Here is a 21,390-nt window from a genome sequence, read left to right on the forward strand (position 1 = left end):
ACACAGGGGGTTCACAGAAACGTGGAGGGAAAAAGGGGAGAAAAGAAGTCCACTGATAATCGGCAGTCTGACAGCTTTACCAACACAAACACACTACCTAAAAAGCTCAATTTTACCATTTCTATTCCTGTTGAATATTGTTAAAGGGATATTTCTGTGTTTTTTAAATTGAGTCGTATGAGGTGCGTACATAGACTGTAGAAAGAACTGGACTAAGCTTGTGTGACGTCAGCAGTTTGATTACAATAGGCGGACTTAAACAGCTTTCGAAGGTGGCCTCCATATTGAAATCGCTGTCTCAACTGAACTTTGGAATGGCAGACAAGAGCCCGCCCACTGAGTTCCACTTCCTGTCAGCTAGGCTAGCACCAAAGCCGGCCTTCTGGAGGTAGCTCTTGCCTGTCAAGCTATCTGTCAATCAAATGAGATGCGCCAATCAGTGCGCAGTGAGGTTTGTCCTAAATATAATCTAAACAATTGTGGTAGGAGTGTGGACACTCACTGTATTGCAATATTTTGCACTTCTGTATTGGCTTCATTTTTCAGGACAGGAGGTTGCCGCTTGGGTGCATAGCAGTAGTAGTTGCATTAGCCTCCAGTGATTCGCTCCTTTAAGAAAGAGGAGCCAGGAAGCTAGGCTATACAGCTTAACAGGTGGGTACAGTTTCTCCTTGGTGGGGTGGAAACATGGTGAAGTAAGGCATTAGCTTCACTACAAGTGGACTGTCATGGTGGAAGCGTTGCCTGCTGGTGCCAACAGATGCACTGACAGTCTCACCCATGGTCTCACCGGATGACTGGAAGTCATGGCAGTGGGTGAATATTCCTCTATTCCTCCCAGCATTGTGAGTATTCTTGCTACAATTCGCTGTCTTTCTCTCTGTTACACTCCGACTCGTCTCCTCAACTGGGTGCGTCTTTCAAACTCTATAAACTCCAAAACTTTGAATAGAAACACACCCAAAATGCTGCTGGGATTGAAGTTACTCATGTCCGCCATCTCCTGGTGTAAAGTGGTAACAGCGTAGACTTCCACCATCAGCCCTATCTCCCAATAGTAAGAATCCTTTAAAAAAAATTCCTGGATCCAGATGGTGACCCGATCAGTCCCAAAATCTAATCAGTTCTTCCTTATGCCATTTCTGACAATTCCTGAAAATTTCATCAAAATCCGTCCTTATCTTTTTGAGTTATGTTGCTAAAAACTAACAAACAAACTAACTAACCCCCCCAATCAAATAACCTCTTTGGCGGAGGTAAAAATTAGGCAGTAAAATCTGCTCCAGGATGGTGCGGGAATGAGCTGAAGCCACACCCACTCAGGAGAAATATGATCCTCATTTTAAAAATGTTACAATCTGAATGGAGGACAGCACATACACCATTATCCTGTCTCTTGACCTTTTCTTGACCCCAGAAGAAGAGACAAAGTCTGTTTTTTGGCTCAAATCTCGGTTATGATACTTTCAATGATCCATAGGGCAATATGGCTGATAGATTTGGCAAATTTACCTCAAAATGAACAGCAAAACAGCATTTAACTGACTGTTAACATTCAGTAAAGGCAGTGACATCAGCTAACAACAGACTGGACTGAGATGAACTACTCTGTGATTTATACTGTAGTGTTAGGGGGGCGAGGTCAGACCTTACTGTGGGCTTGTGACATCATGAGCCCACATATTGGCCCCACCCACATGAAACAAAGCCAGAGAAAGAGGTGACAAACTTTCAAATGGTCTAAATCCAGAATTCAGTCACATGTACATCTCAGTGTTTTCACATGTTTACAGCAACCATATTCCAACCAGCATCTGATACTTTGGTCATTATTTGCTGGTGAAAACAATGTTATTGATGGCGAAGATGAGAGGTTTCCCGTTAATAATTTGTTGTGTCATTACTAATGTTTATCATTAAAAAAAAACTTTTTCAAAATCACGCACATTGCCTCTGGCACTAAATGGCAGCCCCTATGCCGATTGGACTTGAAGCACTTAGTGGCGCTAACTGATGTTGTTTCCTCCTGTCTAGATCTTTGTTTGTGTTGTACTTATTCTCAGATGTACATCACTTTGGACCAAAACATTTGCTTGACGACATTGTAACCAGGAAGGCAATTTAGAGGCCCCATTAACCTAATTAGCATATCTTTGGACTGTGAGAGGAAGCCAGAGGGAACCCATGCATGCACTGGTAGAACATGCAAACCCCTCTCCATGGGACTCAAGCCTTCTTGCTGTGAGGCAACGGTGCAAACCCCACATAACAGCTCTATATTTTTTTGTTTTGATTTCAATTAAAGACAGAAATGATGTTTAAAAAACTGAATGACATTAATGACCTCAAGAATTTGAGCTATTATTTGAAATTAGTAAGATATTGTTTAATTATTGATATTTGCCATTGTACTGTATAAGAATTTTAAGAATTTTTGTATGTCGGGGTCCTCGGCATGGTAGTTTAGGGAACCTCTAGTTTACTGAAGAAATCTTTTATTTGTTAAGCTTTATTTCCTCGTCTTTATTACCAAGCTGTATCAAAATGTCATTATAAACATATTCGTGAAGCACTCTGTGCTGTCACTGCATATCTTGAAGGCAAACCTGATAATATCTATTATTCATACATGTCACTGAAAGACTGCAGGCTGCATACACACAACCTGAGCTGCACAGCAGACACAGCATGAACCAAATGAAGACAGATAACTCCCTGAAACCGAGAAGTAATTATTTTTTTCCTACAGACATGTAAAATACAACTCCAATCGCAAGAAAGTTGGGGTGCTGTGTAAAATGTAAATAAAAACAGAATGCAGAGATTTACAAATCTTATAAACCCATATTTTATTCACAATAGAATATAAACATATCTGATGTTGAAGCTGAGATATTTCACCGTTTTTGAAAAATGTTAGCTCATTCTGAACTTGATGACAGCACATCTGAAAAATATAGGCAGGGCCATGTTTGCCAATGTGCAGCATCCCCTCTTCTTTTAACAGTCTGCTAACGTCTGGGAAGTGAGGAGACTAGATGAAAGGAATGTTGTCCCATTCTTGTCTGATGCAGGATTCTAGCCGCTCAACAGTTCTGGGTTTTCTTAATTTCTCATTTTATGATGCTCAAAATGCTTTCTACTGGTGGAAGGTCTGGCCAGTTCAGCATCCGGACTCTTCTGCTGTGAAGCCATGCTGTTGTGATGGATGTGTATGCAGTTTAGCATTGTCTTACTGAAACAGTCAAGGCCCTCCCCGGAAGAGACATTATCTAGATGGGAGCATATGGTTCTCTAAAGCCTCTATAAGTATTGATTGTTCCTTTCCAGATGTGTAAGCTGCCCACACCATAGGCACTATTCTGCCCCATACAATAAGAGATGCAGGCTTTTGAACCGTGCGCTCATAACAAGCTGGATGGTCCTTCTCTTCCTTAGTTCACAGGACATGGCATCAATGGTTTACAAAAAGATATTTAAATTTTGATTCATATGACAACAGAACAGTTTTCCATTTGGCCTCAGTCCATTTTAAATGAGAACTGGCTCGGAGAAGACGGTGGTATTTCTGGATCGTGTTCACATACGGCTTGTTCTTTCCATGATACAGTTTTAACCTACATTTGTGGATGGTATGGTAACTGTGTTGACAGACAATGATTTCTGGAAGTATTCCTGAGCCCACATGGTGATTTCCAGTTCAGAATCATGCCTGTTTTTATTGAGAAACAGTATTTATTTAAATTGAGAAACATTTTCCTGAAATTGTTCAACAATCTTTGAGTGCAGTTTTTTGCAGATTGATGAACCTCTGCTCATATTTACGTCTGAGAGATTCTGCCTCTCAAAAATGCTCCTTTTATACCCAGTCAAGTTACTGATCTGCTGCCAGTTAACCTAATTAGTATGTTCCTTCCACTGGTTTTTATCAGTACCACTTCCCCAGCTTTTTGTTGCCCCGTCCAGGGTTAATTTTGTTGACTAAAACAATGACTAAAAATGTTGTTGACAGCCTTTTTTTCCACAACACAAACTTGACTAAAACTAACAAAAATAGATCTGTGATGGCTAAAACTGACAAAAACTAAGTTTAGTTTTCGTCAAGATGACTAAAACTACACTAAAATGTAATTTCGTTTTCATTGGACATTCAAAATCTGTGATATTTCTCCACTGTGGGTAAATCTGTCAAAAAACAATTGATCTGTAGCTATTCTGCCTCTCAGCTGTAGAAAACAGGGACCCCGGGTTTAGCAGAGTGCAGAGAACACACAACCATGCTTGAACTAAAAGTAAAGACTAAAATGTGAGGACTTTTCATGGACTAAAACTAGACTAAAACTAAAAAGGATAGAAGTGACTGAAATGGGAATAAAACTAAAATGCATTTCATTTAAAGACTAAAACTAAGACTAAAATTAGAAATAGCTGCCAAAATGAACACTGGCCCCATCCCTATTATTATTATCTTTTTTAGATATGTTGCTGCCATCAGTTTCAAAATAAGCTTATACTTTAGAGGGTAAGATGTCTCAGTTTCAACATCTGATATGTTGTTAATGTTCTATTGTGAATAAAATATGGGTTTATGAGATTTTACAATCATTGCATTCTGTTTTTGTACATTTTACAAAGCACCCCAACTTTTTGGAAATAGAGGTTGTAGTCATAGGTTGTGTAAAATATATCATGTCAGAGGGGGTTTGCTTTAGTGCAGCATGTTGAAATTTTATAGAAACGACAACAGTTGAACATAAACAAGCATGCCTGGTGTAAAAACTGTTACTGATAAAAATAGAAGAAATAGTTGCAGTCACAGCGACACCCACAATACTATGCTGCCTCTTGGAGAGCAGAAGCAATGAGGTGGGCAATATGCTTGCACATATGCCAATGCAAAGTGCTTGGTAGGAACATGTCTTTGTAAGAAGTTGATTGACAAGTCTACAGCTCGTCTGTTGTTGTCAAACGTGTAACACTACTGGGCTGGTTAGATCACATTTAGAAAAGAATTGAGTACATTTCCCTGCATGTTTACCAACGCTGCGTTCGGTTAAAAACAGACACAAAACACCTGTCATCCAAAAAGGTATCGCTGTTGCCATAGGAACTATCTTCATTCATTGCTTTCTGGTCTGCTGTCGAGTGCGTGGTGTGCGCGCTGCGTTGGACTCTGCTGATTGGACGAAACTCCGACCATACCACACCGGAAGAAAGGGGGCGGAAAGTCTACTTAAAGAGGACGTGCAGTATTTCTCTCTGGAGGAATTTCATGTTGGGTTTATTTATAAAGTAAGAAGGAAATAAAAGGTCATAGATGTCTAAAATTTGGTTGTGTCTTCTTAGCAGTGTTCATTTTGGCAGCCTTTTTTAGATTTACTTTTGACCTTTAGATTGCATTCTTTAAGTTTTAGTCCAAATATTTGTCATTTTTGAACTTTATAGTATTAGTGCAGTTCCAGTCAACAAAAACTCAAAAACGTTTAAGTCAAGTTTTAGTCAATGCGAAGTCCTTAAACGTTGGTCTGATTTTGGTAAATGCATTTATTTCTTTGTACTAATTAAATCAGCTAAATTGTGATATAAATAAATTTTTAAAAAGACTAACATTTACCCACTAACGATACTTTGCTGATTTAGAATATACTGATTCAAACATGACAGTGGAGAAATATAGATTTCCAGTGCCCAATGAAGTCTAGCTCTAGTCTCTGTGATGATAACTAAACTTGTGTTTTGACAGAGTTTTCATCACAACTGATCTAATTTAAGCTTTTCTTATCTTATTATATTATCATTATTATTTTATATTATTTATTTTTTATCATTTATCATATTTAGTTTCCTCTTAGTCTCATCTTTCTCATGGAAAAAACGGTTGTAAACTAACATTTTTAGTCATACCTTTAGTCCACCAATCAACACTGCTTGCCAGTAGCCTAAATTGATATAATCTTTAAAATTGTGAGTGGAGGATTTATATTGAACAATTGAGCAAAGGAAACCACAATTTTAATACTACATAAGGCCAGTTTTAGAAAGTGAGAGATGCATAAAAAACTGTAAATTTCCCTCCAGTCATAGTTCAGTGGCTTATTTGCCTGTGGTTTTGTACTGATCTATTTTTTTTTTCATTATTATTATTTTAAGATTTCAACGGGTTTCTATCAAACTTCCTCCTATACGTTATCAACGTCTTGTTTGTCAGTCTTTCATGATAAGGGGTGTGTACAGACGCTGTGATTTTTGCCTGCAAGGCTATACGCAGGGCATAGAAAAACTCTAATTTCCCACTTGACGTGGAAAAGGGCAGTTTCCTAGTTCCGTCCATATGAGTTACAATATGGGCATACACTATTTAAAACCCACAAACGCCCTTACCCGTCGTATTCTTGCCATTTGTACATTTTATATAGCGTAAAATGTGATTAACTCATTCTACAAAATGCTATTTAATGGTACAGGAAACCTCAACGCGAGGATGTGATTGGACAGAGAGCCTGTCAATCACTGGTCATTGGAAAGCTAACGTTAGGTAGCTCTGCTCCGCCTCCTGCACACTGGCAGCCACTGTAGCTAGCAGCAAACGGTAGTTTGGATGCACACATTGAATGAAAGTCAGGCTGTAACCACCAAAAACTAAGAATATCAGTAGCAGTAAAGTTATCCACAGTGTACAGACACCCAGTGAGGCTGAGTTAAGACTGATAGATTTACTCACTGGCAAAAAACGGGTTGAAGATATTTAAGGAAGGGGAAGGTAAGATGTATGTGCATTATCGTTAGCCGGTTTCTCATAGACCAAGTATTTCTGGTTAGACAGGTAGGTTAGCCTAGCCTAAATGATAAACCTCACCAGCTGTTAATGTATCATCCTTTTCATTTGTCTGTATAGTAAATGTATAGTACATCATACATTTGATAAGTCGGCATACTTGTTTTTAATTTCATCTGATGTGCTAGTCTGCTAGTGCTACTACCGGTATGGTGTTGGTAATGTTACATTAGCATCCTGGCTAACCTACACATATCATGTTGCATGTCATTAAGACGATCTGGCTAGCTACTTGCGCTAGCTCACCTTATGTGGTTTGTGTTACATTTGGAAAGGTTGCTTCCGTACAGCTGCCGAGCCTGTGCAGCAGGTTGGAAGATACCGATATTGTCTGTCTGTGTCTGTGTCCAGGACCGGGCTGTGTGGGGCAATGCAGCGGGTCACGGCGCAGCTCGTCGTCGGGCTGGTCGCAGCGGTGCTGTCGCTGCTGGCAGAGCAGTGCTCCGCGGACAGCGGGGGCCCCAGCCTCGCCGAGCGGGTCATTTGGGCAGTAAACGCCGGGGGTGAAGCACATGTAGACGTGCATGGTATTCACTTCAAGAAGGACCCGTTAGAAGGGAAGGTTGGCAAAGGTGAGTCGATGTGAATGTGAGTGTGCATGAGTTTGCCTTCATTGCTGTGTTTCACGGACGTGTGCTTCTTGGTGACATTGTTGAGGTAAAAGTGGTTTATCAGAGAAATAGGTAGATCCAGCTGGGACCCTGCATGCTCTGGCTTCCGCAAGTAATCACAAACTAACGAGGAGTCAGCATAAAGCAGCACAGCTCCGCCCCTCTCAGCCAGTAAGAGGAAGCAGGTGATGATATGATCAAATACACTGCAGGGAGTAATTTTTGCCTCTAGTTATGAGGCTAAGATTCTGTAATTGCAAGTTGGAGTAAGCACACTGTGGTAACTTGCCATTTGAGACAGAAGGGCTCTGTGTTTGTGAGAGTGCAGGAAAAGGTCAAGGCTTGTGTAATGTGCAATGTGGTGCTTTGCTTGACTTAAGACCTGCTCAGATTTCCAGTTATGCTGCTATTAATGTGATATGGTGAGCACAGTGCACGCTTAAATAATGCTTTTCTTTTTTGTAGCATCTGATTATGGGGTACGGCTGCCAATACTGCGCTCCAGTCCCGAGGACCAGATTCTGTACCAGACTGAGCGCTACAATGAGGACACATTTGGATATGATGTTCCCATACGAGAGGAGGGGGACTATATCCTAGTAATGAAGTACGCTGAGGTGTACTTTGCACAATCCCAGCAAAAGGTATGGCAATAAATATATCAGATAGTTCTGCATACTTTGTACATGTGTGACCATGCATTAAGCATTTATACCAAAGCCCAGGCAATAGAAACATTAGCCATGATTTCCAAGCAACTATAAGCCTGTTGAATTTGCCTTATGTGCAGATATTACACCCTTTTTACAGATCTAATAAGGCAGAAAATGAAATAGTGTAGTCAAGTAGTTTGTCCACAGTGCATGATCCAACTGCATAGCTTAAAATATTGCTGTGCTGTTTGCAGCACCTAGAGCACAGCTGAGCAGACTAAAGCCAAGGTCAGACTACATATTGTTTTTGTCTGTAAAGATGGTTACTAGGTCACATTAGGTGATCATAGAAGAATAAATTTGTGCCATGACTTCTCTGACAAACTTGACAGGCAACACTGAGGTACACCATCAGTCATTGCTGTCAATGTGATGATGCTGGAAGGAGGAGGGGTGGGGCTAGACTCATCATCTCATCTGGAAAGAAGAGGCTCACACCTGCTTTATAATTGAATTCAGGTGTTTCAATCAGACAAGTTGCCACAGGTGTATAAAATCAGTCACCTAGCCATACAGTCTCCATTTGCAAGCGTTTGTGATATACAATGTGTCTTCTTGAAGAGCTCAAGCTTGGTATTGTGATGATGCCACATTTGAAATAAGAGAGTTTGGGAAATTTCATCCCTGATCGATATTCCACAGTAAACTGTAAGGGATATTTTAGAAAGTGGAAGTGTTTAGGAACAAAAGCAACTCAGCCATAAAGCAGGATACTACTACACAGAGTGGGGTCAATGAGCGCTAATGCTCTGCTCCATAACTTAAGAGTTCTGAACTTCCAGTGGCTTTAATGTAAGCACAAAACTGTGCAGTGAGAGCTTCATGGAACGAGTTTCCATGGCTGAGTAGCTGCATGCAAGCCTCATATCACCAAGTCTAATGCCAAGTGTCATATGGAGCAGTGCTCTGCTGAGTGATGAATCATGGCTTTTTTTTTTTTTTTTGGCAGTCAGATGGGTGAGTCTGGGTTTGGCTGATGCCGGCTTGTTGTTCAGGATTTGGGCTAGGTCCCTTATCTCCAGTGGAGCCCAGTCTTACAGCTTTGTGGCAACAGTTTGGGGAAGGCTCTTTTCTATTCCAAGGACTATAAAGACATGGTTTGATGAGTTTGGTGTGGAAGAACTTGGCTGGCCCACACAGAGCCCTGACTTCAACCCTACTGAGCACCTTTGGGATGAACTGGAATGGAGATTCTGAGCCAGGCTTTCTTGTCCAACGTCAGTGCCTGACCTCGTAAATGCTGTTCAGAACAAATGGGCACAAATTCCCACAAAAACACTCAAATCTTGTGGAAAGCCTTCCATGAAGAGTGTTAGGTGTTATACCATTGTCTATTATTAGGAATCAATGCTCTTAGTAACTTAGGTACAGTCATAATAGTTCCTGCCATATTCCGAATTTGAGGTTTTTCCTTTTAAAGTAATATCTGCATAGTGTCAGAAATCTCATACCGGCCACATTTTGATTGTTTCTTTTTGTTTTCAGATATTTTTGTCATTGTCTTCTTCCTTAGAATACTTTACATTGTGTTTACCAAGAGATGTTTGAAAACCCATCCCTTTTCTTTGCTGATAGCAGCATGAATCTAAGCTGTCTGTGTGGGTGTTTATCATGTCAGCCAGAGCTGATGTTGAATCTGTTTTTCAAGGTGTTTGATGTCCGTCTGAACGGCCACACAGTGGTGAAGGACTTGGATATCTTTGAGCGAGTTGGTCACAGCACGGCTCATGATGAAATAGTCCCTTTCTCCATTAGACGTGGCAAACTGAGCGTGCGGGGAGAGGTGTCTACTTTCAACGGCAAGCTCACTGTGGAATTTGTAAAGGTAAGCCATTTTCATTTGAATGATCTGAGAAATTTGCTTTAAGAGACTGTCTGATTTGTTATTTTAAATCGTGTTCACTTTGTCCTCTATTTGTTGATCTCTCTTGATGAGGTTGAACATAAATTGAATAACAGTTTTTTTCCCCCAAAGTGTGAAAAATATCACTAACAGACTAAATACAAACTGTTACTGTGTTTTATTATTCACGCTGATACGTTTCCATCATTTGTATAGATAAGTGACACTGATGACTTATTCAAACATGAGTGCAGCTTGCACATTTAGTTTATGAGTGTTTGGCAGTGGGAGTGTAAGGGCTATGCAAATATCTAACATTCATCCCACATCTGTTGGCCTTTCATCATAGTCTTTTACTTCACCAATTAGCTTTGCTCACAAGTGTTCATCAGATTACCACAGTCTCTGCATCCATTTTCAGTTTCCCTGCTGTTAACCCTTTCTGCATGTTAGTCACTGCTTGGTTCCAGTTGAAATAGATATACACACTTTTCCGGCCGTGGGCGTGCAGCAGCTCTGGCGTTAGAAACATTTTTGGTGCAAGTGTCTCCCCTTCACATTATCCAACATCCACTCTCTACTTCCTAGACACTTCCTTCAACCTAGTGTGTATTATTTCACCTTTTCATCAATACAGCGTGAAATACGGTACTGCTGTACTTCCTTCACTTTTGACGTGACTTTTTATTGATTGAGAAGAGGAGGAGAGATGAGTAGGACAAAATAAAGGTAGAAGACTGTCTTTTAGCATGGGTGTAATTTAATCTCTGGCTGCAAAATTTGGTATAAATGTTCAAGATCAAGATAAGAATACTTGCTTAAATCTCTAAAAGTGAAACTTTATCTTGAGTGTAGTTTTGCTGTCAGCTGACTTTTGGCTAGAGTTATCTCATCAACGTTTATTCTACCTATTCTTGTTGTCTTTTCGTATTTAAATCTCACTCTAAATCTTCCAAAGAAGCAGAATATCTCCATACAGTCAGGTCAACTTTGATTTAGTTTCCAAATTTGAAAACTCTTTAAAATAGAGGTGATTTTGCTGCAGGCCTTAAGACTACTGCATGTTTTGTTGTCTTTTTCTACCAACATAATTACTATTCCTTTTCAAGCTCTTGGTTTAAACAAATGAAAGACTTTATGCCTGTAGGCTGACTCTGTAGGGTGACTTGCATCTAAAAAGTTTTCTGCAGTGACCTCTTCCTTTTTGTTTGTGTGTGTGTGTGTGTGTGTGTGTAGATCGCTTTTTCTCTCTGTAAAAAGATCCAAGTGGGATACACTGTCCTTGCTTTTTGCAAACACAATAATTATTCTTATTATGAAATGAAAAAAACTCCGATGTGCAGGTGTTTTTTGTTTCAAATCCTAGACTTATCCAGCATGATCCCAACCTGCACCTCGAAATGATTCATTTTAGGGATGCACAAATTCAGTTCTTGCAATTATCTGATAGGCTGATATTTCTAAATTCATTTGGATACTGATAGATTAATGTAGTTCAGACATACAGTTTCGGTTCTTAAAACACACCTGAAACGTAAAGGGTTAAGGCTGAACTAGAACTTAGGCCTACTGGCATTGCCTTGAACTCCACAGAAGTATTCGTGCACAGGGCCGGTATTTACATCCTTATAGGCTGTTATTAACAGCCATACAGTGCTTAACAAATTTATAAGACCACCACCCAAAGTAAGGTTTATGCCACAGCTGCCCTAAATTAACAGCATTGGTAATTACCAGAATCATTTTTTATGTTTTTGCAATTGTTAATACACCAATACGTAGAAGCTCTCTAACCCAAATGATATTTTAATGCTAAAATATCATTGTTACTGTTATTGTTCTACATGAATTTTCAAATTTACTGATTTACGAAAAAAAATGAAAAAATAGTGAAGCACATTATTATTTATTGACTAATATGTCAAATTATAGTTATGTACTTGCATTTCTGAACAGAAAAATGAGTTTTAGTGGCTGAATGTTATGCTTGATTAATTTCTGACTTCTCAGAGAAGCCCAGTGAGCCGGCTCAAATTTGGGTATAAAAAGGTGAATTCAGTTTAAAATTCCTCATTCCTGTTCAAAATGGTAAAATGTGGAGAGCTCACTGAAAATAAAAGCGTCCATATTAAAGCACTTCATGATGCTGGATGGTCTCGGAGACAAATATAACAGGTGGTCTAATAAATTTTTTAAGCACTGTAGGTCCATGTTTAGAGCAAATATTTACAGCTAATATAAGCTGTTATTTAAAGCTGGTACCAGTGTTAATTTTGGCAGCTATCTTTAATTTTAGTCTTAGTTTTAGTCTTTAAATCAAATGCATTTTAGTTTTTGTCACATTTTAGTAATTTCTATCCTTTTTAGTTTTAGTCTAGTTTAGGGCTGAACAATTTGCAAAAATAATCTAATTTTAATTTTTTCCCAAATATTGCGATTGCAGTTTCATATGCGATTATTCCTGGGTTAATCTTAAGTATTTTTCGACAAATTCAAGAAATAAATAATTCCATGAACAAGACGATGGGTACTGAAAACAATGAAATTATTTCCAAAGCAATTAATCCATAGTAGCATGAATCTGAAAATGTTGGTGCAACAAGCTTTAAGCTGTAAAGGAGGCGGCTGGGGTGGGGCATATGAGGCTAGCTACCAGCTGATGGCAGCCGGTGGATGACTTTCATGACATAACGCTAGGCTTCATCAGTTTTAGATAGAATGTGCTATTTTTGCTCATATTGCAAATGTGCTGTCATTTGCTTTGTTTAAGGGCATTATCATTTTTATGTCACTCATTTTGATTAAGAAAAGCATACATAAAACCCAAAAAAGGAGAATTTTTGTAAACCATTCTAAAAAATTGGCACTTGAATGTTTTTCTAATGTGCATAAAATCTCTGCCGCTGCAAAAACAAAAAAAATTTATTTAACTGCTATTTTGAAACATTTCAAGTTAAATAAATATTGCAACTTCTATGATTTGAAAATTGCAGCAGGCAATATTGCGATTTAATCTAATTTGCAATTGATTGCCCAGCCCTAATCTAGTTTTAGTTGACGAAAACTCAAAAACATTTTAGTCTAGTCCATAAAAAGTCCTCTCATTTTAGTCTTTACTTTCTTTTAAGTTGACTAAAGTAACACTGTGGTACAGGTCGATGTTTACTGTTGATATTGGCCAATAATTACAGCTTATCTAGGTTAATATTCACAGCTCATATGGTCTATTTTTAGAGCTGATTTTGGCAAATATTTACAACTGATATGGTCTATTTTTAACAACTGATATAGGCTGTTATTTACAGCCGATATACAGTAGGTCCATGTTTACAGCTGATACAATTATTTACAACCATACAGTTCAGTATTTACAGCAGATATAATTTGATATTTACAGATAATATAATTAGATATTTTCATACTATACAGGCCAATATTAACAGTCGATAAATATCAATATTTACAGCTGATATAGATATTTATGTATAGATAATATAGGCTTGTATTTACAGCCATAGTAGGTTGATATCAACAATCAAAATAGGCCAATATTTACAGCCAGTATAGGTTGATATTTACACCTGATATAGGTCCATATTAAGAGCAGATATGCGATATCGCAGATATTATTTACAGTGATATAAGCTGTTTTATACAGCTGGTACAGGTCAATGTTTATGGTTGATATTGGCCAATATTTACAGCCTATATAGGTTAATATTTATAGCTGATACAGTCTATTTTTACAGCTGATAGAGGCCAATATTTACAGCTTATATGGCCTGTTTTTACAGGCGATATGGGCCAGTATCTACAGATAATATTAAGCTGATATTAACAGCTGATTAAAGTGGACATTTACAGCCAATAATCTTTTTTTTACAGCTGATATAGGCTGATATTTAGAGCCCAGAAGGTCGATATTTGTTGTTTATTTAGATAGAAAATTTTGTCAGAAATATTGAGAGCATTGGAAGAATGTCAAACAAACCACGCAAATGAATGTTCTCAAAGAAAAAAAAAAATAGAACTTTGCCGGGGAAAAATGTTTAAAAACTTTAAGTGTTATTGCACTGAACAGTTTTTCTTCTTCACATGTTTTGACTGCATTTGTGCCTGTTGTGCCTGTGTACATATTGAGCTGATGTGTTCTGTCTTTAAGGGTTATTATGACAATCCCAAGATCTGCGCTCTCTATGTAATGAAGGGGACTTCAGAAGGTAAGACCCCAAAAATACCCTTTAGCATTTTACTTAACACTCATTTTAACTTGTTTATAATGATATGCTGCTCAACCACAGGGGAGTAGTTTAAAATAGTAGTTGTAGAATTAGTTACGAAAGTGTTAAATGAGCTTTAAAATGTCTGTAATTGTGCACAAATGTCTTATGATGTCATTAACACCCTCCTGACCCATCTTCCCTTAACCTTTCTTTTACTCAGCAGATGTGCCCAAACTTCAGCCCCACCCTGGCCTGGAAAAGCCAGAGGAAGAGGAGGAAGAAGAGGAGGAAAGTGAGGTAGGCGAAGACGGTGGGAAGAAAAAGGTCCCTGCAGGTTCAAAGCACAGGGTCCAGTCAGGCCCACGAACACCAAACCCATACGCAGCTGACAACAGCAGCCTCATGTTTCCCATCCTGGTGGCGTTCGGGGTGTTCATCCCCACACTCTTCTGCCTCTGTCGGCTGTGAGCCACGCCCAGCGATCGAGGAGACGTCAGACTGACGTGAGTGACTATGAAGAGAGAGAGGCAGGGAAGGGGGAGGGGGTAATGGTGACGGCAGCACAGGTAAAAGCATACACACAGAAGAGAGCTGGGAGAATACCACGACGACGGATGACAAAAAGAGACAATAACTTTTCAGGAAGCAGCTAGGGGAAGAGGCAGATGCTGCTGCTGTATTCTGATGTTGATGGGGGAGAAGGGAGGTGTAGGAAGTGTTTGCTGCACGCTTCTTTGTGAATGTGTTTCGCATCCACCTCTGCTGCCCCTTTTGAACAATGTTAGTCATTTCCACTCAGAGACTGGGCAGGATTTACAGTGCACAGTTTGAAACCATGTCAGCAGCTGAGAGATGCACAGGAGTGATTAGTCTGGGCCTGTTTTATAAAATTAAAGCATTGTTTGTATCGGGTGTAGCAGAAGCGTACACTCTTTGACACTCCTGCTCAGCATCTGGTCAGATGTGATACCCTGAAATTGGAAATGGTGCTGTGTAGAAATAGGTCGAAATAACAGAAAACTTGAGTCAGACAGTTAGTGGGGGTGCAGTTTCCTTTTGAATGGCTCCCATTTTTTTCAATTTGTCACATTTTTTGTTTTTTTTTTCACTCAGATGTAGTTAGTCCTTTGACGTGCCATCATCCATTTGCCATAAGTCTTTTTAAAGAAGAAACTGGAGGTGTGGAATTATTCAGCTTTGCCTTCATGAGTACAGTTTGCATTTGAAAAGTTTTTGTTCGTCAAAATACTGATTCAGGGCCATGAAAATTGTCCTCAACAATACTCAGATTTTTTTTTTCCACTGAAGGATAAATCCATTTAAAACTCACACTTTACAAGGTTAAAATGTTGAACATTCAGTGGCTGCTTTTAGTGACTGTTGCACACACGAATGCATTTAGTGAGAGGCAAAGTTCATGCTGTGAAGTGCTTCAGCTCAATCTTTACATTGCTTGCTGTATTTTCTCTGACCTCTGCCTTCATTCATTAATTATGCATGCCTGCTTTTTATTTCACCAAAGAATGTCTTTATTTTACTGCATTAGGAAAGGAAGGCTTGGTGGTCTGATTTTAATTTGACACATACTTTGCATAAACAAGCTTCTGTGACGCCTCTGTGGCATTTACTGGTAGTTGAAATGAGATATATTTGGACTTATTCTGCCCTCATGCATCACAGTTAAATTACTCTGGAAGGACAGAGGGTTAGCTACGCCACTGGGAAGATAACAGGTAATGATCAGTGTTGGGTAGCATTACTTTTGAAAGTAATTAATTACTTAACAAGATTACTGCCATGAAAGAAAGTTTTTCTGTTTACTGCATTTTATCCTAATGTGTTAAGCCCATTTAGGACTAAAGATCTATAATGAGTTAAAACATACAGCGAAAGACCATTCTGCAAAATTCTGAAAGCCTGTAGTAGGGCTGGGCGATTATGGCAAAAATCAAAATTATGATTAATTGAACTTTTACCTCAAACACGATTAATGAATGGTTATTCCACCCCAATCTCCAACTCTGTTTTGTAAATATTTTAAAACAAATAACTAAAAGGAACATACAAAGAAAAAAAATGTATGGTCATTTATTGAAGCAACTAAAATTAAAACACACATCAGCTGAAATGAAACTGATGTTCTTGTGTTTCATACACATGGACCAGATGTGGCCATTAAATAGGCTGGGTGGATCCAGCACCGTTTCGTTCATAGAGCAGTTTCAGCAGCTGTTGTATAAAAAGTAGGAAATAAATCTGCTGCTCACATTGCACAGTTGGTTGAGTTCTCGTGGACTGGATGGGATGATGTCACATGACTAGAACTTCTTCTCTTGGGTTTCCAGCGGGCTCCATACCTTGCAACACCTGGCAGCCTATCACGTGACTACACAGCTAGTAATTTATATTTAAGGTTGGAGGTGCATAAGTAGAGAGCGATATTACAAGGGAAAAAATTAAAATAATTGACATGTCAGGTTTTCGTCAGTTAGAGGTTCTAAATGTCAGTTTCGATTAATTGCCCAGCTCTATTCTGTGGTTTACAGCACTGCAAGTGGAGGAGACAATGCATCGTTCCTATTGCAATGAATCTCATTGTCACTCAGTTTAAAGTGACTGATTCCTGCTCAGCTCTAACTCCGTTGCCATCACCACTGTAGCGTCAATTTGTAATTTCAGAGCACATAAACACAAAAATGCTTTGCTAGTTTAGTCTTGTTATTAAGATATCTGCTGAAAATAATATTTTTCCATGGACAACTTTAGCTACTACAGTCTTCAGGTTGTCATATATTAGCAAATACAGTTATGCTTACATGCACAGCCACTGAAGGAGACAGGAGTGTTTGCAGGCTTAAGTTTCCATGTAAAAAGAAAAAAAAAAAGAAAGCTGTAAGACTGATTCTTTCCAAAATTCACAGCTTGATTTTTATAACCTATCAAAATAAGTTTCCCATTTCACATTTATCTGCTTGTGCTGTCCAAAAAACAGCTGTCGGCATTTTCAAGAACTGAATCACAGGAAACATCTCTTCAAGCAATCTCCTTGAGTTGCAGATGTTTTTGCATTACTAAAAAAAGAAACCCTTCTGCCACTTGTAACACATCAGAGACACTGTCTAGACGACAGCCAGTACTTTTTGTCCATCTACCAATGAATCTGTCGACTCTATGGTTTACAGCTTAGTTTACAGCCCATTATCAGTGATTCTGCAGCATTACAGAATAACGGACATGATAACCCTAACAGCTTTTTAATACGCTCACTGTCTGACAGCTGAGCAGAGGCATTCACTATGAGCAACAGCTGTTTCAGTGATTACAACATGGGATCTAAAGCTCATGTTTCATAACAATGTTGCTCTTGTCTCTTTCGTCCAAAAATTCGACATAATGGGGATATTTCTATAAATATAGTCCTCTCTGACATCTCCATTGTTGTGTATAGCCAGGCATACATTGTGCAAATTTCATCCAATTCAGATATTTTGATCAAGGAGATGGCCAACTTTCATTCAGATGGTTTGTCATGATGTACATGGGGACATGACAGCCTGACCGGCTGCTCCTGAATGGTCATAAGAATTTCTGGCATGTTTGATATTTTGGTCATACATCTGCATACACACAGTGAGAGCAGAGCCCTGAGCAGAATCCTCAACTTTGAGGCATTTTTCCTGTTTGTACACTGCCAGACAATGTCCTAAACCACCAAGAAAACGGCAGGAATGGCTTTCTAACCCCCCAAAATAATAATCAAGGAAATAGACTACCAGGAAATATGACTATATACAACTTCAACCTCTGTGTGAGACTTTTTCAAAGTAAACGCCACAGATTTCTGTCGCACTACAGTGTGAGCACTCATGCAGTGCACGACCATCAGACCTTATCATGTGAGTACAGAAATCGTGTGCAATGGTTGTGCATCATAAGCAATGCAGCTGCTAGAGTCTGCTTGAAATCCCACAGTGTATGCCGGGCTTTAGCTATACATATCCCCTGACACAGCTGTAGGTTTACCTTTTGTAGGTACACAACTACACACAGACAAGTAAAGGAAAACCAGAAACAGTGCAGATGGTTTAGGGGTTTCGGTTGTTGGGGGGGAAATGGGAAATACTTTTTTTTTTTTTTTTTTTCCAGATTACTTCTATAAAAAGTAATGAACTAACAGATGACTTGACTTGCAGAAGTTGTGCGTTGTATCATTCTTTAAAACAGGAAAGTAATATAAGCACATTAGATTATGTTCCAAAATCGTTCAGCCCTAGTTTGGACATTCTTCAAAATAAAAGGCATCATTGACCCACTGACAATGGCTTTGTGACCCACTTATGGGTCCCGGCCCACCAGTTGAGAACCAAGGCTCTTACAGGTCACTTTGTAATGCTTTACCCCCAACACTGATGATGATCATTTAGTTTTGCAGTTGAAATCTAAATGCTGAGTAGACTCTGTGAGGCCATGAACTGACGTCCTTCATGTTGTTTAAAAGTTAAAGAAGAGGCTGCAGCAGTGTACTATCAACATAGTGAAATTAGAGTTAAGACATCAGGGCTTCAGAGTATGTTTTCTTACCGGCAGTGAAGCATGAAAGCTTCACACTGGTGGCGAGTAGAAAATCAGTTGTTTACTAGATGTTTAAAACCATTGTTATTGTATGTCCCTTTTTTTCTCTCAGCCTTTTCGGATCTGTTGTCTTAAAACTTTACAGCCTGAACTTTACCATCATGTTACTTCAATGTAAACCTTGAGTGCAATGTTGTTACATGATCTGATCAAATGTTAGGGACTGTTTTAATTTGAGCCTTCTTTTAATCTCTTTTGCCTTTTTTTCTACATTGCCACATCATAGAGTCCTCTTTGTGTGTTTAAGTCTGGCCTTCGTATATCCCTTTCTTCTTTCTCTGCGGATTGAAAAGCAGCTTTGTTCTTCATTTTTCAGCCCAGTTGTGTCGTGAACCCTCCTATTTATGTATCTTATTACCTCCCTTAAGTGCTTAGCTCGACTCCAAGGAAGATTTTGTAACTTTGCCTGTCTCACTAATGCGTCTTAAATGTCCCCTGACTCCTGCCCCCTCTGCCAGTATTGCGGTTACCCAGTGCAGTACTGGGGAAAAGAAACAGTTAATAATTCAGGTGTTGTGGATCCTTTCTCGCTCCCTGATTCTCCTTTCCATTTTTGATCAATGAAAGTTTGTGCCAGAACATATTTGGTCAGTTTTTGATGTTTTTATTTCATTTATTTTTAAACTTTAAATCATGTTTAAGACATGTAAGCAAGCACCTTTTTTTCCTCTGAAAAGATGCAAAAAAGTCACTGAAATCAGCACCAAAGTCACCGTGTTCTGTCCCTCTGCTCGTCTACACAGCTGCGTGTGTATATAAGGTACAAGATCACACTATTTATGGTGTGACAACGGTTTTCTTTTCACTTTGAGTTGTAGCTGAGGTGTTTTTTTTGTTTTTTTATTTTCTCCAGAGGAAGACTTTGTGGCCTTTCTTCTCGGGGAGGAACGTATGTTGGTACAGAGAATAAAACAGGCGGTTAGATGAGCTGACCGCCGTAAAGTAGAATAAATGAGATTATATCTAAAAATGTGGGATCTTCCATTCTATTTTATCTAATTTAAATCAGAGAGGGGCTGATCTGGAGATGTTTTATGATACGCTTGGATTTCTATGTTTGAAATTTTTTTCCTCAGGATCTGTTTTTGTTTTGAGTTTTTAAAACGTGATATTTTATTGGTGTGACATTTTGCACTGCCTCATGTATTTTAAAATCTTTTTTTTGTGTGTGTTTGTCTTTGTTGCCTTGATTTATTGATTACATTGTGCTTTATCGTCATCCGCCTTGAGGTTGCTCTTCTGTTGGCTTACTTCAAATTAGTCTCTTTTCTTTTTTTTCTTCTCTGTTAAAGTCACTCTTCAGGGCTGGATTTTCATTCCACACACAAACACAAACACAGCTCTTGTTGGGATGTATTTAATACATCTCCAGTTAGTGTGTCACACCCTACTCCTTCTCAGAGCAAAGCCAGTCAAAAACAAATGAAAGGTTCATTGTGAGAGTACTCTGTCAAATGTTTATGTGCAGCTGTCTTGTCAAACAGTCTTAAGATGCATTTCCGCCAAGCAGTCTGGCTTAGAGAGGTATGGTATACAGATGATCTATCACCAAACCCTGCCCCCACTAGGACAAACAATCAGCATGCTGCCCAAGTTAACATTAATGGTTTTATGCTGGATGGGCTTTGACTACAATTTAAGCTACATTTAACACTGATGTTTGATTATTTAAGAACAAAAATATGATGTTTAAAAGTTAATATGATGACCTAATGTCACAAAACTAAAGTTGGCCATAATGTTTGCAGCAATTTCCTTAACAGAAATGCCCTGGTGTATAAGCTGCAGTCAGTCTTTTGGACTCTCCCAAATGAAAAGGGTTTAAATTTTTCTCCCGTGGGACAATTTCCATTTTGTTCAGAAAATTCACCATATTGATTTTGCACATCTACAGCTACGGTACGGTAGTTGAGCTCTCAGCCTCGTCTGCTGCTTGCTATCACTATCGTATACTTCACATTTCCTTTAAATCCATGGTTTTGATCTAACAAGGGGGAAAAGCAGTTAAAAAGCTGTGCCAAACCCTACAGGTCTTGTCTGTGTTGTTATGTATTCCAGCACATATTAAGCAGCGTTTGCAATGCACAATAAATGGTATAAACTTTCAGTTGCATTATTTCTTATGCAGCATATGACAGTGGCAGCTGCTCCACTTGCTGTAGATGTCTCATGTCTCAGCCCTTTATGCTGGTATATTTACCGCCCTAGTATTTAACCCTCTGAGATTGGCATCGTAAAAGACAAGGAGAGACATGGTTTATATAAAGTTATATAACTTTTGAATTATAAATCGATACCACTTACTTTTTTCCTCTGAAGCCCTCCATTGTGTCATTCTAATGACGCTATCCATGCTTTTGTAGCCCTTCCAGTGGCTTGTCCAGCAAGCCTGGAATTTGGGTAACTTATGGGGCATTTAAAAATTAAATCCACACCAGTAACACCAAAATTGAACATCTTTTTATTCATTTTTTTAATCCATTTTTGATCATTTCTCCTGTTAGCTTAGCATTAAGCACCATATTGTTTTCCT

The 21,390-nt window shown here is 38.9% G+C and overlaps 1 protein-coding gene across 3 annotated transcripts; it reads left to right on the top strand.

Annotated features, from left to right (window-relative positions):
• Positions 1 to 6,586: 6,586 nt before the first annotated feature.
• mlec (malectin) lies at positions 6,587 to 18,392 on the top strand. Of its 3 annotated transcripts, none has more exons than XM_041787581.1 (6): positions 6,587 to 6,760; positions 7,187 to 7,407; positions 7,912 to 8,090; positions 9,808 to 9,984; positions 14,165 to 14,222; positions 14,446 to 18,392. In XM_041787581.1, the coding sequence occupies exons 2-6, from the start codon at positions 7,206 to 7,208 to the stop codon at positions 14,691 to 14,693; spliced, it is 864 nt and encodes a 287-aa protein (XP_041643515.1). In that variant the 5' UTR covers positions 6,587 to 6,760; positions 7,187 to 7,205; the 3' UTR covers positions 14,694 to 18,392. The 3 variants fall into 3 exon arrangements, with proteins under 3 accessions (XP_041643515.1, XP_041643517.1, XP_041643516.1); XM_041787583.1 differs by having other exon boundaries at positions 14,449 to 18,392; XM_041787582.1 differs by lacking the exon at positions 6,587 to 6,760 and having other exon boundaries at positions 7,117 to 7,407.
• Positions 18,393 to 21,390: the final 2,998 nt, after the last annotated feature.

The sequence above is a fragment of the Cheilinus undulatus genome, linkage group 5 (genome assembly GCF_018320785.1).
Source record: "Cheilinus undulatus linkage group 5, ASM1832078v1, whole genome shotgun sequence".
Taxonomy (NCBI): Eukaryota; Metazoa; Chordata; class Actinopteri; order Labriformes; family Labridae; genus Cheilinus; species Cheilinus undulatus.

Coding starts and splice junctions, on each gene's coding strand:
- mlec (XM_041787581.1), top strand. CDS start 7,206: ATGCAGCGGGTCACGGCGCAGCTCGTCGTCGGGCTGGTCGCAGCGGTG. Junction 8,091..9,807: donor TTGCACAATCCCAGCAAAAG/GTATGGCAATAA, acceptor CTGTTTTTCAAG/GTGTTTGATGTCCGTCTGAA. Junction 9,985..14,164: donor TCACTGTGGAATTTGTAAAG/GTAAGCCATTTT, acceptor TCTGTCTTTAAG/GGTTATTATGACAATCCCAA.